At 39.0% G+C, this 18,123-nt stretch overlaps 1 protein-coding gene across 1 annotated transcript in view; it reads right to left on the bottom strand.

Annotated features, from left to right (window-relative positions):
- The window catches only part of galr1b (galanin receptor 1b), a 91,666-nt gene that overhangs the window by 63,133 nt on the left and 10,410 nt on the right, over positions 1–18,123 (bottom strand). The window contains exon 2 of the mRNA XM_017706177.2: positions 10,601–10,666. Within this exon, the coding sequence (XP_017561666.1) occupies positions 10,601–10,666 (66 nt within the window). The remainder of the gene's footprint in view (positions 1–10,600; positions 10,667–18,123) is intronic.

Raw genomic sequence — 18,123 nt, 5'->3', positions numbered from 1 at the left:
ACCAATGTGTAATATAAAATGCACTGTACAACTTGTTCAATATTTCAAGAAGGAAATTTAAAGAGTCTAAATAACGAGTGATGGCAGTGGGGTAGGCGGGGTCACAGGATTTTACCCACTTCCATATTTCTACGAGAATTATGTAGACAACTATGAAACTTATGAGCAGGAGCATGCTTCCAACAATAAAGGCAGCATTGTGCTTCTTTGCCCTTTTCTAAGGTACAGGGACAGTACTGTCTGTGGCACTTCACTGTACTGTATAAAAACAGCAGATACAGATCTGGTTGAGAGTATTTCTAGAGTATTCCTTTAACCCTATCCCACCCAAAGTATGGTCAGTAATACACTTGGACATCTCAAGCATGGGACTTTTATTTTTATTATCAGTCACACTGACCATATGCAGCAGACAGCGATAAGGTTAAATAGCCCTAATACTGTCGCTGCACCACGTCCTGCCTAACCCCTCTTCTCTCCAGAAGACTGAAAAAATAATATGTAGCAGCTGTGCTTAGAAACAGCCTATTTTCACTTGTATCCTCGACCACAAAGTCCCTATAACATCAAAAAGCATGCAACGTTCCACCACCCAGACAGACACAACAAACAGTGGGGTCCAAAAGCCTGAGACCACTGGTGAAATTTCTATTTTGCATTCCTTTCTAATTCAACTCAAGGTTTTAGTTTTCCAATACAAGCTATTATCAGCATAACAATTTGATTGAAAAATAAAATCTTTGAATGCTTACATGAATTTCAGTATTTCTTAGTATTTGGTTTGTTTAACTTTCACTTTAGTGTGTATTCAAGCTGGCACGGACAACATAAATTTGTGCAAAGGCCTCTAACCAGTAGATCCACCTGACAGCCATCTGAACATGGACTTCAATGGAAGAGATTTTTAAAACTGACTACATTGTACAAAAGACAGCATGTTCAGTTTCACAGATTTAGTCAATTTGAATATGTAATTTTGAATATTTTAAAATATTTCTTCTTCATTTTATTTTTCATTACATTACAATTTTACAACTTCAAAAACTTTGCTGTTTTTTTTCAAGGTTTAACCCTTGTATGGTGTTCATGTCTTTGTTACTCAGTGGTCTGGTGGACCCACTGCATTATTGTTTTTTTTTAAATCACAACCATAACAATTAAAGTAAAAATACCACATGTTTAAAATATCACAAGTGGCCAGTGTAGGGTTCTACTTTAGCAGCTGTAGCCAGCAGCCTGTCCATGTTATCCATCCTCACACAAACGTGCGCATATACACACACACAGACACACACACACACACACACACACACACACACACAAACTAACAGCAGGCCATGTAGAAGGAGAACAGAGTGAAGGGACACAGCACCTCCACACTTTTATTCCCAGTGGGTCCACCCCACACACCAAATATGTAATATACATGTGTAGAGGATGTACAGCGTGAAGTCATTACAAATGTAATATTTTATATGTTCTTCAAAGAAAATGAGCACAGGAATCTGAGGTTGAAATAATAATAAATCAATTTTGTTTTTTTGGTAAACAGTGAAAATGGGTCCCACAGAGCCCAAAACCACACAAGGGTTATAGCAGATTTTCAGTGTGCTCCCAGACTTTTGGACTTTTCTGTTTATGTTATTAACATTGCTTGTAAGGCAGTAGTAACAGTATGTATAGCAGAGGAGCAACAGACTGGTACATGGAATATGGTCAAACCGTACCGTAAACACCCCCTATGGTTCAATACACACATAGTATTACGATATGTCTGTTGTTATCACTTCCAATACTTGCTTATTGCACTGCAGACTACATGCATCCACAGAACATCTCCGGAGCATATCAGAATTTCCCTGCGGATTATCAGCAACCTGTTCCCCAGCGCTCCAGTTCCCCAGAGTACTGATCAGTAACACCTGTTCTTCTTTGATTAGTTTAGTTTAAGCCTGGGCTTGTAGATGGTCTCATTGCGAGGTATTGCTTCTTTCCACAGAGCTACTGAACATTATTTCTGACTGTTAATTCCCGTTCTAACCTGTTTTGCCTTGTTTTCTTAACCTGCCTTTTGCCCAATCCCTTTTGGATTTTTCGCCTGGTTATGTGTTTTTGTGCGTATTGTCTTTTCTGGATTTGACCATTGCCTGTGACCTGACTACGATTGTGGATTCTGTTTGCACTAGTAAGCTTCTTATTCAACTTTTATCTGTGCCATTCTGTCGCATTACACTGACAGCATTCTATAGCATCACAGTGTGTGGTGGCCTTTACAATGTTCCCTCCCACATGACATTTCAGCAGCAAACTAAGTCCTGAACTCTATGAAACATCACAGAGAAAAACAAGCAGAAACCAGGTCTAATTAGACACGCTGCCTTCTTTCTGAATAGAAACATTTATTTGTCTGTAGACGAAATAAAGAGTTTATTGTTTAAAGTGTGATGTGTTTCATGAAGATATCAAAACCATACTGTTACCATGATCACCAATATCACTGTTGTCAGAAGAAAAAAATGATAACTTTATAGGTGAAGGAAAAAAACCCACTTTAATTTACTTTTAAAGGAAGTCAATGGAACCAGACTTTTTTCTAAGCCATTTGGGTCCATTCATCCTGAAATTCACACACAAAGTAAAGGGCAACAGGTATTTTCAAACAGTGTCAAAACCTCGAAAACGTCAGAAAGGCAAGGATGTGAACTTATTTTCATTTAGAAAATCAAGAAAATGTCATTTGAGTGGAGGTGTTCAACTTTTGGACTGTATGTCATTAATGCTGATGTTAGGAACGTTACAGAAAGTAAAGAACATAAGAAAAAAATCACTTTCTTGACCTGAAAGCAAAACTCTATTCACTTGAGCATTTAACTCAAAAGAATTTGCTCCAGGCTGCATTATACCAGGAGATGAATTGTTCATTTTGCTTTTCATACTGAGCTCTAAATTACTCATCAAGGGCCGTTCAAGGTCTCAGGCCGAGAGGGAGAGGTCGTTCATGAGGTGAAACAGTCAGATAGAGGTGATGCACTTCAAATATTCCACCCCAACCTTCTGAAGCAACGGTGGTTAACACAGAGGCATTGACTTTTTCCAACATAATTTTTTGTCAAGTTGGCCATATGCATCTTTTAGAACACCACACTGAGACCCCTCCCAAGCATGGTTGTAGGCAGCCGCTTTGCCTGAACACAAAGAAAATGTAGTTTGGGATAAAATTAATTCAAACGACTGGAGCGACCCTTTATTGCTCGTCTCCAAGCCTGACAGGACTGTTTGGTTCTGTATTGACTGCAGAAAAGTCAATGCAGTGTTTTAACTCGATGCCTATTTATTTGCCACATGCTGATGAGCTGCTTGATCGCTTTGGTGCATCTCGCTTTTACATGACACTGGATTTAACCATAGGTTACTGGCAGAACACATTGAGTCCAGTATCCTGCAAAAAGATGATTTTCCACTCTCATTTGGTTTACACCAATTTATGACACTCCCGTTCAAGATGCTTGGAGCACCAGCTACGCCTCCCAGACTGCTGGAGTTCTTTGCCAAAACAGTGCACACACCATTGCCTTTTTGGATGACAGTCATTTATAGCAATGGTCAGTGGTGGACATTAACGAAGTAAATGTAATTCGTTAGTGTTAGTTAAGTATTATTTTCGTAAATCTGCACTTCACTGCAGTATTTCCATTTTGGGCAACTTTTTACTCCACTACATTTTTTACGATGTCTGTCATTTCTTTTGGTTTATGTGTATAAAACATCAAAATGAAAGAAGTGTAAAGCAAGAACACCAATCAGGGCACAGTGCATGTTTTTTTTTTAGCTTGTTTTGACCTGTTGGTCATACCGACCCAGTGCAAGCATATGGTTCAACATCAGTGCAACAGCGTAAATGTTTGGGAGTGTCTATTCAACATAAATGATGGAACTAACTTAACTTTATGTAAATAGACCACAATATAGAAATATGTACACATATACAGTCGTGGCTGGTTTCTTTTTTCTGAATTTATACAAACATTATTTAATTTTATAATAAATTCGTTTTGGCTAGTTTATGTTTGTGAACAGAGATCTACAGATGCAATATAGTAAAGGAAAACACCTGTGATTAAAGGCAGTTTTTATTAAATATAAACTTACAAATTTAAATGAATCTAATTAAATAAATATTAAATAAAATTTTAAACCGAAACTTACGAAAATTTTACAGTCACTTGGTTCTACCCAGCGGACATTGTTTGCCTTCAGTGTTTTGTACTTAGAATTTTAATAGACAGTCTCAGACTAATTAATGACACTATTAAAATACTGGTGTTACCAGAGTGACATGAGTATTTTCACCTAAAATGAGTTGAAAAAGCAGGATTTTTGTTACAAAGGGGTAAAAGGACATTAGAGTCATCATTAATCTTTCAGTACTTTTATATTTGATACTTAAGTACATTTGAAGGCAAATACTTTTGTGCTTTTAATCAAGTGGAGGTCTAAAGGGAGGACTTCTACTTTTACTGGAGTATCTCTACTTTAACTCAAGTACATGGTTTGTGTACTTCATCCACCATTGGCAGTGGTTCCCAAACTGTGGTACGACCCCAGGAGTATGACGAATGACATCAGATGTTTGTCAAAAGATTCTAACATTAATTTTCATTAATTTCATTTAAACAGCAGGCAGCACAAGTACACAGGTATTTTCTCTATACACAAACAACTTCTAGCACATGGAAAACTCGTGCTCCAGTTTATTATAAAAGGCTGTATTGGGAAATAAAGTTCATTCAGGAAGAACTAACAACAGTTTCAGTACGGGCTGTGTGCCTGAAAGGAAAAAGTATCCTTTACTAACCAGTCATTAAGCTTGCATGATCATTGTTAGTTGCATGCTTGAATTAGTTTCACTTTTGCAAACACAGTTTAGTTCATGTTCATAGTGAGTTATTCAGTTGTAGCTACTACGATGGGTGTTTAGTTATTAACATTTTGTTATTGTGCTTACGGCACAAGACAGTGGTTTTAAGGTCCAACTGTTTTTCCCAGATGAAAAGTATGCAATTGTGCCTTTTCATCTCCTAATGCTTTAAAACAGAACAATAAAATAAAAAGCATGCAGATGAGACGGGGTGTGTGGAGACATAATGTCAATCAATTATGGTGTAATTATTTAGTATAGGGACACCTACATATTACACATACAGGAGCATTTATGACATCCTGTTCTTGTTTGGAGGAGGCCTGTGGGTCTTTTTTTGCCCATTCATCCAGAAGACAAGTGAAGTCAGACCCAATCTTCATTCTAGTTCATCACAAAGGGGTTGAGGTCAGGGTTCTGTTTGGGCCATCCAAGTTCTTCCACAACAACCTCACCCAGCCTGTCTTTATGGACTTTGCTTTGTGCACAGGGGGCAGTCATACTGGAATGGAAAAGAGTCTTCCCCAAACTATTCCCACAAAGTTGGAAGCATAGAATAGTCCAAAATATCTTGTTATGCCGAAGCATTAAGATTTCCCATCACTGGAACTAAGGGGTCTAAGACAACCCCTGACAAATAACCCCATAGCATTATCCCTCCTCTACCAAACTTGTTGGCACAACAGGTAAACAGGTAACATTCTCCTGGCAGACGTCCATCAGACTGCCAGATATGATTAATCACTCCACAGAATGCTCCAGAGTCCAAGGGCATCACTTGGCATTGTGTATTTTAATCTTTGGTTTAGCAGGTCCTCAGTCATGGAAACTTGTTTCATGAAGCTCCTAATACACAGTTCTTTTGCTGATGTTGCTTCCAGAGGCAATTTGGAACTCTTTTGTGAGTGATTTAACAGAGGACAGGCACTGTGTGCTTCAGAGGATAGGTTCTGTGAGTTTGTATGGTTTAGTGCTTTGTGGCTAAGCTGTTATTTTGTATTTTGGCAAAGCCATTTGATAGTCTTCCTTACGAGGAGAAAGTTAGAATTAAACAGCTGGGCACATCAACACCTAAGATTGATTTGGTGCAAAAAGTATGGAAAGGTAACAGGTCTGTTCAGCTCTCCTGGTATGACAAAGTTAGCTGTCTGACTGGAAGTGCTGTGACAAAGAACATGTACACAGATGATTGTGTGTGTACAAATAGTAAGGGGGGTATGCAGCAAGAAGGATGTCTTAGATGTAAATATTTGGGAACCACTGATTTCTAACAGTGACTGGCAGTGGCACACACAGCATTTGAAGACTATCCTGAAGCCCTTTAGACAAGCTGAGCTTCCAGCTAAACTGAGGAAGTGTGCAATTAGACTGCTGAACGTACAGCACTTCACTTGTGTCAAAGACAGGTATGTCCCCAAATTGACAGCAATTGTGGTCTGCCTGAGACCTAAAACAAAAAAAAGGCAAGACAGTTCCTGGGGCTGGCTGGCTATTATCAAAGGTTTGTACCTATTTATCTGGACATCACCAGCCTGCTGACTTATCTCACTAAAAAGGGAGCACCAGAACTGGTCCAGTGGACTAATGCAGTTATACTAGTGCAGTTGTCTGTGGGGCTCCTTTGCATTGCACTTAAGGCTTTGATGCAGCTGCTCGGCCCTGGAAACTCAATACATGAAGCTGTGGCCATGGAAGTGATTGGAACACCTGAAATGAATGATTTGGATGGGTGCTTTTGGAAATATAGTGTATATAGCCGAGTTAGCATAGCCAGTCACAATTTTCATGACTAGAGTTAACTAAACCAATTACATCATACACTGGGCCAATGCTGTGTAAATAGGTTTTTTCATTTGATGTCTTAAAGTTTCTGCACAGGTCAGTCGTTGAGATGTAAACAATGTCATTCAAAGTGGTTTGGCCATCCCAGATTTCTTTACAGTGGTGGAGAATGGAACCAATTTTCCAACATGAATATAGCCATATTATTTACAATCAAAAACCATCAGTGAACCTCCATGTGCAGAGGTTTTATATGTGATGTTGACGCTAAAATAGTAGTAACTCTGAAATAATCCTCCTTTTTCAGGGAATTATTTCGCCTTAAAAAAGCCATCAATTTATATATATATATATATATATATATATATATACATAAATATATATGTATAAAAATTTACATTTACAGTATTTGGATAAGAGCATCTGCTAAATACTGCAAATGTAAATAAATAAATAAATAAACAAACATACGTACACAGTACGTCTCAAACACCAGGCAGCACACTCATAACCATTTTAGTTAAAAACTTTCTGTGACATTGCTTTTATCAGGATTAAATGCTTCAAACATCTGGTTCTTATCACCATCACTGTGAACAATGCTGGCTCTCTAAGTTTCTCTAGAACGCAGCATTTCACATTAAACTATTAAACTATATTTTGTTTACATCTCAACCATTTGCACCGGCAGAAATTTTTTTAAAATCTACAGAATTCTCCTTTAAAACCAGGAGCCAGCTTCTCCAAGCACACAGTTACAAAAGGACTGGAAGGGTGATGTCAGATTGGGTGGCATAATGAATTGCAACAGTTCATTTAGCTAGTTTATAGGCTTCAGTGTGATTTTCATCTTTGTCGAAAAAGAAGCAAAGGATATTATTTTGATGCCTGGCAAACTAAGAATACCACAAGTCAGCAAAATAAGTACTAATTAAATACTTATTTACTAATTAACAAATTAAATGATTTAATTAAGCTTTTGATACCAAAACAGGTAGGTAATTGAGTTTTGCTAACATGTGCTTGATATATATATATATATATATATATATATATATATATATATATATATATATATATATATAGTAATACCACACACACTGAACAACATTGTTTCCACCGCTGAGAAGAAACACTCCCTAATTGTCTGAAATACCAATTAACCCCTGGGCAATTTTTGCTTACCACAGGATGCCAAATGACTTCAGAGGTCTATTATATTAAATCAGCACCCCCAAAGTGCTAACATGGCTAATTGGGCTCCACTGGCATAACACTAATTGGTACAGTAGATTAAACTGGTAAGCTATTGCCAACAATCCCCTTGTATTAGGCATTCCAGTAAAAATGCCTCTGCATTTTGCGGCTTTACAACCAAAGCCCACTCTTTGCACTTTGGCATTTTGCACCAAACAAAAGCTTTGTTTATTATGTGCTTGACCCCAATCTTGAACGCCGACCTACTGTTCTTCAATTTCCTGCAACATTAATACAGATGTGCTATCTAGCCATAACTGGCACACTGCAGTCTTCAGAACAAATGCTTCCCCCCCGAGGATGGAACAACAGAGACACCTCATACTGTGTCTGTGAACACCAACTGGCCCTTTTTCATTTGCGCAACCTGACGACTTGAACGGCATCAATTCTGCAGTCACGAATGTTGTGGACATTCTGTTCATAACATTCGTGACTGCTATCACAAAAACACAACCTTCTACGAAACGATCCAAGGCTAACGAATTGTTGCTATAGATACAGCCTCGTCATCATGTTCTAAAAGCTCATTTCTCTGATACATTAGAAGTCAATTTTACCTCATTATAATAATTACAGTCCACTCCAAATCAGGTGTTTTCTGAGTGAGATATTGAAATAATCCCTTTCCCACAAATAAAGTTTATCTTACTCTCACCAACTGGTAAAAGCATTTTTTTTTCACTCCCTCCCGTTTGCTCACTGCAAACAAGGTTACCATGTCACCACTGATAACGGAAGTAGCTCTTAAATGTTCTTTTTCAAGGTGCATTAGCTGAAGTAAATGGCTGAGGCAGAAGAAAGAGTCTTAAATGGAGTCAGAGACACAGCTCAATTACAAACGGACTTCTCAATGCATTTTAAACATCTGGCCTGAAAGACTGACTGTCTCTTGGTGACTGTGAAGTGCGTACGTCCAATCAAACCATACAGTGCACTTGCTTAATGCTTTTGTGGAGAGAATACTGAAGTGCTGATTATCATTTCAACATGTCAGGAGACTTCTAAGATTTAGAGCCCTCTCACTGGCATCCAACCTCAAAACCGAGCACTGTTTTCTTGTTTGTAATAGATTTAGGAGCGAATCGGTGAGGCAGAGTCGTCATTAAAAGAGAGGTACATTAAAAGTTACATTAGTGAAATTAAGAGCTGACATAAAAACAGCAGCAGCAAGACAAAGTCTACAAGACTGTACCTACTCAAAGTTAGTATTTAGTGTGCTGTATAAGAAAAACAGCTTGTCAAGTTGCTGAAAATATGGCACTATTTTTAATATTGCAGATTTAAAAATGCCTATAGGCTTCTGAAGCTGTGTCGCTACATTATAGTGTCTGCCATGACCATATAAGGAGGTCTAGGGCCCAATCCCATTTCATCCCTTGCCCCTACCCTCTGTTTTGCACATTGTTAAGATAAGATAAGATAAGATAAGATAAGATAAGATAAGATAATCCTTTATTAGTCCCACAGCGGGGAAATTCACAATTGTTGCCTAATTGTTGCCTACAGGGATGGTGTTAGGGCTACATGGCCCTCCAAATTGAGGTTTTTCAGAAGCACACTCCAAACTGAGTGTTATGAGAAAAATAGAAACAGGCAAGATGGCAGTGCAAGCAAGCAAACAAAGCCGCAGATGTAATTAAAAAATTACGATGACCATTGTGCCATCTTGTGATATCTTTAATGCCGTTTTAAAGTATTATGGTTATTTTCTTCATAACAAGCACACAAATTGCTAGTAATATGCTGATGTCTCAGAAGCTAGCTAGCACAATTTCCCGCTCCACTTTAAATGTAACTAAAGACCAGCAGTGAAGCTGCTGAACTTTACCCTCCTGTGCTATCACTGCAGACTGGCAGGGTCGCCTACAGAGCACAGCTCAACTGTTAATGAAGTAATGTTCTTTTTATTTGAGGCTTATTTCATTTCATAGGAGAAGATTTAAACCATTACAACTTGTAGCTCAGTTCTAAGGGGCAAGATGACCCTCAAAAACAAGGGGGAGGGGTCAAAATAAGAAACAGGATTGGGCCAAGGTCTTAGCAGTTTCTCTCTATAGAAATCATCCACCACAAAAATCACTGCTGTCACATCCTATGATTCACAAAAATGATTAAAGTAGACATGTTTTGTCATGTGTGTGTTTCCCTTTCAATATCACGGGATTATCTGAATTAGGAGGTTGTTCAGTGGACAAAACATGGATCTTGCAACACGCAAACTTGCACTGATAAGCATAGAATTTTTTTTTTTAAACTCCAGTAGGCGAAGGCGGTGGTAGGAGTCTTGCCCAAGGACCCTTATTGGTATAGTGTAGGGTGTTTGCCAAGGTGGGGATTGAACCCCAGTCTACAGTGTAGAAGGCAGAGGTGTTACCCACTACACTAACCAACCATAGTAAATGACATATGACTTGAAATGTACACAGAGACAGACAGGCAGTCAGTCTTTTAGTAAAAAAGACAAACATGTTTTATGTCCAAAAATTTATACGAGCTGTGTGTAAAATGACAAGCATGCAGCCGACTACAAAACTTGCATGACTTAAGAAGTCTATTTTTTATTTTGACTGATTAATGTCATACAGAACACATGAAAAAAGAGAAAAATGAAGACATGGTTACAAGAACTGTTACTCTTACCTTTCTCTTTGAGCGTTCAGATTTCTTGGACATGTTCTTGATTTTTTTATGCAGATGATACAACACCTAGAAACAGAAGAACATTCATAGCTGAACATTATCAAGTCACAATTTCTCATGCCACTCTCTTGCAAAGGTGGAAGATCTTTTGGAAATACAGATTAGCAGCTGGCTTAATGCAGCACTTTGGTAATAAATGTCCTACCAAATGGAATAGATATAAGTTAAAACACATTAGTGGCACCCTTTAGCGCTACATTTTTGCACTCAGATAATTAAATTGCTCACCATTTGGCAAGTAAAGCTGGCATGAACAATACAATAAAGTCACAAATATTAAATTCAGTGGTGTTCCATCAGCACCCGTGAATCCCAAAATAGTATGTCCTATAATTATTAGTGCAATCTGGAATGATTGACTTTGCTTTTTCTATCTGCTTGACATATTACAAGCTGTGAGGCTAAAAAACTGAACCAAGGTAAGCATTCCAACATTGATCTGCACTTATCTGCATCTTGTATACGACAAGTATTTGAACACCTGCACGTTTCACATACAGGAGCTTTTAGGATATTCCTCTCTTCTGAGAAGCTTTCTACAAGATTTTGTTGTGTGCTTGTGTTAATTTTTGTCCATTCATCCAGGAGAGCATTTGGGAGGTCAGACACTGATGTTGGACAAGACAGCCTGGCTCACAATCTCTGTTCGAGTTTATCCCAAAGGTGTTGATGGGTTTTTGGTCAGGTTTCTGTGTGGGCCAGTCAAGTTCTTCCACATCAAACTCACCCAACCATGAATTTGTGGATCTTTCTTTGTGCACAGGGGCTCAGTCACACTGGAACAGAAAAGGGTCTTCTCCAAACCTCCCACAAAGTTGGCAGCGTACAACTGTCCAAAACGTCTTGTTATCCTGAAGCATTAAGATTTCCCTTCACTGGAACTAAGGGGCCTGAAAAAACAACCCCAGTATTATCCCTCCTCCACCAACCTTTACAGCTGACACAGTGCAGTCAGGCAGCTAATGTTCCCCTGGCATTTACCAAAGCCAAACTCGTCCATCATACTGCCATACAAAGATATGTGATTCGTCACTCCACTGAATGCTTTTTCATTGCTCCAGAGTCCAGTGGTGGCCTGCTTTACACCATGCCATCTGACACTTAATGTTGATATTTTGATTTTAGGCTTGTTTGTAGCTCAGCCATGGAAACTAATTTTGTGAAGCTCCTAACATGCAGATCTTTTGCTGATGTTGCTTTCAGAGGCAATTTGGAACTTTTTAGTGAGTGATTTAACAGAGGATAAGCACTGTTTGCCTTAGCATTTGGTGGCCCTACTCTGTAAGTCCGCGTGGTCGGATTTATGGCTACCATTACTTGCTTCCATTACAAAATAATAGCACTTACAGTTGACAGGGGCAGATCTAGCAGGAAAAAAAATTCACAAACTGACTTGTGGCAGAGGTGACATCCTGTGACAGTGATATGTTTAAAGTCACTGAGCTCATCTCCATGACACGTTCTACTCCAAATAGTGTACTTGGCACTTGGTTGTAAGACTGACATGAATAACTATGATACATAATGACTTACGAAATAATGTAATATATATCACAATGTTATGTAATCATTTTACAAAACAAGTAACTTTATTCAATTACTAAAAGAAAAAAATCTAATTACAAATGCAGTACTGTGCAGAAGTCAAGAGGTCACTCTTCATTTATGTAATATCCAGTCACAATGGGCATTATGTACAAGCTATTAATTTTTTCAGGACATGTTCCCAAGAAGATTAGATGCAACACGATCCACTCGAATAATACACTCTGTTAAACAGTTAGTATATAAAGCCCGGGCTTTAGCTTAGTATTTGCGAAGTATTGTCAACACCTTCAGTTGCGCACCGAGCGGTTTGTGTAAGTTCTTTCGTGTATGACCTGTTTTCCGTATTTCTGACCTGCCGTTTTGGTTTGTTTGCTGGATTTTGTCGGAGGCTTGGACCAGTTTTTGGCTACTCTCTGAACGTCCTGATTGTTTTGTTTCACTTGCTCTCTGGTTCTGTCCCTTGCCTGTTCTGACTACGTCCTCTGTACCTTTACCAAAACTTCAAGTAAACTTCATCCTTGTCCTTTTATCTGTGAGCTTCTGATCCATGTTGACATTGTAACATTTACTTTTTGTTTTTTCTCATTATTTAATTATATGACCTTAAATACACAAATAATTCAAAAGTGTCAGAAACTGATTGGACTGCATAACTATAAAATTGTCATTCTTTGGATTAGGTTATACATTTTTAGCAGGTAACTGTTTAATCTGTAACCTATAACTGTAACCTATAACTATATAAGCAAGCCACTGCATCGAGATGATAATGAGTTATGTATATTATCTCCTTCCATTTTTCCTGTTTATAAGATTTTCAGTAATATTTCTGGCAATGCTACAGCTTTTAATAGCCGAGTTATGACATTCCTGGGCCTCAAGTCAACTGACTTTCATTTTCTCTGACTGTGTATGGAAATGGCACAACAGTATAAAGACACAGTTAAATGTATTGGCTCTGATTCTTAATACAGTAAGTTTCATTTAGCTGTTTATGCAATAAAACAGGCTGGAGTAGACTGTGGATGTTGTTTTGTTCTTTGTATCTAAGTGACCAAACAACAAAACACATGATAAATCAACTGAGAGCAACGCTATTTATCACTACATTGTTGACAGGAGTTATATTATGTAACTGTACACAGGAAATATATCAAGTGCCTAGAACAGTTACTGCAGAAGATCTTTTTAAGTGCTCACCTCTGCTCAACTGGCCTCACTTGGTCAAGCTATGTCATGGCATTACCTGCATTATGTCTATAGCAGAGCTACGATGCGAGTTGCCATAACATGCTATGGCACTTTTAACTGTAAAGTATTGTAACAGTTTTGTCTCAACTAAAATCTATGCCACTTTGGATTCCTGATATCGACTCAACATCAAAAACTGACGAGAGCAGCATTTATACCAGGTGGAGAGTAGGTGTCATGTAGTCAAGCAGAATATTGTGGAAAAAAATGTATTAGGCATTTCCGAAGACATCCACCTTGGATTTGCAAGAATGTTCTAATGTTCTTTCCTTCTTTTTATTCAGCTGTTGTAAATTAGTTGCTAACAGTTGGTGTTTGAAGTTTCAAGGGAGTGCCCTGGCCTTTAAGCTACACTCTCAGAAAAACTGCACCTTCCGAGGTGCAGGTGTTCTCACTGCAGTGAAAGCCTCAAGGCTATGTGTTCATTACCTTTTATTAGGGAACATGGATAAACCAAATTGTTTTGCAATTATTAGTTTTTAAGTAGAACTGACCCTGAGCACTTGTGGCTTTTTATTTATGTTTCTGGCCACTCCAGAGTCCAGACCTCAACAATGACTAAGATTACTTGAACTATGAGAAGCAAGAAATGCAACCAATGGAATGGATGCTGTAAAAAAGGCCATGGGTGGAGATATTAAATACTGAAAAAGTTGATATTATATTCAGTTGTTGAGGCTTCTGTGTAATTTTCTGTTAACTGTGTCACAAATGTCACGAGAAAAGTGGAAGAAACATGCTTGATCTCCCAGGATCCTCTGGGATCACATGTCTTTGATGCTTCCTTCAAACCCTAATTCACACACGGACTTCAGCTCCCATAATCCACAAGGAGCTCAGCTGACTTCTGGTCTCCCCACACGCTTCTATTAGCGTTCTCGATCACCAGAATTCTAATGCCCAACACCCAACATTAAAGTCTTCTTGCGTCTGAATTCTGAGTCCATTACAGAATACCTTGCCAACTATGCAGATGGTGGATCTCGAAGCTTTCCAGAAAGCCCTGACGGAGCAAGGACAATTGCTTGGGTGCCATCAACAGGTTTTGACGGGGTAACACATTCACTTGAAATGCTAGCTCTTAAATAAACTGTACAACAAAATCAGCTAGCTCAACTAGTTACAAGTGTAAAGGGATTAACCAGCCAGTTGCAAAAGTTCTATCCCACGCCCCTCGATCACAACATGAGGCTTCTTCTTCTTTGTTCCCTGTAAGTAATCCTGATAAATTTGAGGGAGATCTATTTGTCAAGCATTTATTAACAAAGTACAAAGACATGCTAGGGAAATATGTAATTGCCTATCAAGATGAAATCCTGGTCTACTCCCCAGATAGAAAATCACATGTTCAACACGTCTGGACCGTCTTGCAACAGTTACATGAGAACAACTTACACTTAAAAGGTGAAAAATGTGAATTTCAGTTACAAACAGTGTCATCCTTAGGCTACATCATTAGCTCACAAGGTGTAATCATGGACGATCAAAAGGTAGAAGCGGTAGATCAGTTGCCAACATTCTCATTTTTAAAAGAACAACAAAGATTCTTAGGCTTTGCTAATTTCTACCGTTGATTTATAAGGAACTTTAGTAGCATTGTGGCTCCGGTGGTAGTAAGAAACTACAATGGACAGAGCAGGCAGACAAGGCTTTTCAGACACTAATGGACTTTTACCACAGCCCCCATTCGTAGAATTTTATGCTTCCGAGACCGGTGTAGGAGCCATATTATCCCTACGCTCAGACTTACCTCCATAATTGCATCCAGTAGCTTTCTACTCACACAAACTGTCCCCAGCAGAATGTTATAGGAATGGCATAGGAGATTAGTGGTCAAACTAGCTCTGGAGGAATGGAGGCACTGGCTTGAAGGCGCCACACACCCTTTCGCTGTCTTAACTGATCGGAAGACCCTAGAGAATTTATGTACTGCTAAATGTTTAAACTCCTTCCAAGCTAGGTCGTCTCTGTTTTTCTCCCACTTTAATTTCAGCATCACATATAGACCCGGATCCAGAAACACTAAAGCTGATGTATTGTCGCGAATACACCATACAGACGGCAGTTCATCTTCAGTAGACAAGGTGGAATGTATACTCCTACCTGAAGTTTCTATAAATACTATTCACTGGGAGATAGATGAAGAGATCGCAAAGGCTTTACCGAATATAGAGACACCTGATCAGTGCCCTTCAGGGAAAACCTATGTACCCAATCAGTTCTGCACATCACTCATTACTTGGGCCCACTCATCACTTACGTCAGGCCATCCAGGAGAAACCAGAACGCATCAGCTCATAGCAAATAGATACTGGTGGGAGACGATGCATAAGGACATTCGTTCCTTTGTTAGCTCTTGTTCCACTTGTGCTCAAGGTAAGACCTCTAAGACACTACCCACATGAAAGATCATCCCCTTGTCCATCCCTAGCAGGCCGTGGTCCCACATAGCAGTAGATTTTGTCACTGATCTACCCGATTCACAAGGCTATACCACTATCCTGACAGTAGAGCACTTCTCTAGGGCGGGTCAGATTTGTTCCCTTTTCCTCCTTGCCCACTGTGTTTCAGACAGTGGAGGCATTTTTTCACCATGTTTTTAGATTGTTTGGTATACCAGAAGATATAGTATCAGATAGAGGACCCCAATTTACTTCCCATTTCTTGAAAGCTTGGGCATTTCTATTAGTCTCACGTCTAGATATCACCCCCAAACGAATAGACAGTGTGAAAGAACGAATCAGGAATTAGATAAATTCCTTAAATTATTTTCTTATGATAACCCTTCTGACCGGTCACCATCCTACCATGGGCGAAAATTGCGCACAATTCCCTCATTAGCTTGGTCATGGGAATGGCACCGTTCCAGTGAATTTTGGGGTATCAACCACCTATAGCGCCATGGACAGGTATGGGAGAATATCAGCTTATTGAGGATGTTCTGAAAAGGATCAAGGAGCAAACTGACAGACGCCGGAGTGCATTTCTGTATTTCAGTCTGGGGTCAGTGTGTAGCTATCTACCAAGGACTTTCGTTAACTTGAGGGAAGTAGGAAGCTCCAGCCCAAATACATAGGGCCATTCAAAATAGTGAAAAGAATCAATGATGTGACATATAGATTAGACTCACAGGAAGGGTCCACGTGAAAGAGCCTCGTCTTGCCAGTGCCTCGGCAGCTCTGGGTCTGCCCCTTTGCTGAGTTCAGGTGCAGTTAGCAGTGATCGTTTTGGCGGGCCTCGCTCCAAGGCCACCCCGGACTGTTTGGGGGGACGGTTTATGTCACGAGATTATCTTGATTCTGCGTATGACCTGTATTCTCCATTTATTCTGACTCTGCTTTTTGATTTGCCCTTTGGATTATTTGCCCTGGATCTTTGTTCTTTGTGTTTTGACCTTTTTGCCTGTTTTTTGACGACAACTTGGGATTCTGACTTCAACATTAAAGCCTTCTTGTATCCGCGAGCGTCTGAATAGAGCGTCTTTTATCTCTGACTCTGAACACTCCTGGCTTTTAATTTATGTTTCTCCTTGAAGATCATAAGTTGTAAAAAGGCACCAATATGCAGCTGGTAAAGTGAATGTAGTGTTCCTTTGTCCATGTAGTCTGCCTCAAATAAGTTACACAATTGGACTTTAAGGACCTGCTTGCACCTTTTGATATAGGTTGCACACTTTTTTAAAAAGACGGTTCTTCAAGGGTCTTTTCGTAAGGACAGTGGTCCTATATAGAACCTTGAACACTCAAAGAACCATTCGCATGCTTAAATGGTTCTCTGCATGGTGAAACTGTTCTTCAGATTGATGGAAAATGTGTTGTATATGGTTCTATATAGAACCTTTTTGAAAAGGGGTCTGTGTAGCACCTAAAGGGTTACAAATGGCTCTTTTAGTGTTCATGGCTCCATATAGTGCCACTGTCTTTACCAACGAGCCTTTGAAGAACCTTTCTTAAAGAGCTTATACTAAGGTATAGGTTATAAGTTTAGATATAGGACTTTGCAAAAGTTCAATTTATTAACTTATTTATTAATTAAAGTAAACTTTCAATAAACAAGGGACAGTTAGATATAATATAGATAAAGAATGGATACAAGGGAGAAAATAGGACTTCCATCAACCATGCAAGAGTAAAAGTTTAAGAAAAAGTGAAAAAAAATTGAATTAAAAGAAAATATTAAAAGACATTAAAGGACAGAGAAAATGGGACTCCTAACAACCAAGTCCTGGTAGACCACCAAAATCCTCCCTATCAAATAAACAGTACTTAAAGCTTTCAGTGATGAGAGAAAATCAAGCTCCACTCTTTCTTAAAATCTGAAAAAATATGCAGATACTTCTATCCGTGGTGGATATTCTATTCTATTCTATCTGTGGTGGTTGGGATAGCGTAGTGGTTAACACCTTTGCCTTCTACGCTGTAGACTGTGGTTCAATCCCCAACCAGGGCAAGCGCCCTACACTATACCAATAAGGGTACTTGGGCAAGACTCCTAACACCACCTTGGCCTACCTGTGTAAAATGATCAAATTGTAAGTCGCTCTGGATAAGAGCGTCAGCAAAATGCCATAACTATCCATCTTTCCACTGTGCAAATAAATTCAACACTATGAGTCTGAAAGAATGCACAGCTGTCAAAAAGCTGTTGCTAGGAAAAGGAAAGAA

The sequence above is a fragment of the Pygocentrus nattereri genome, chromosome 25 (assembly GCF_015220715.1).
Source record: "Pygocentrus nattereri isolate fPygNat1 chromosome 25, fPygNat1.pri, whole genome shotgun sequence".
Taxonomy (NCBI): domain Eukaryota; kingdom Metazoa; phylum Chordata; class Actinopteri; order Characiformes; family Serrasalmidae; genus Pygocentrus; species Pygocentrus nattereri.
Note: the sequence above shows the minus strand (reverse complement) of the source record. Positions and strands in the feature narration are given on the sequence as shown.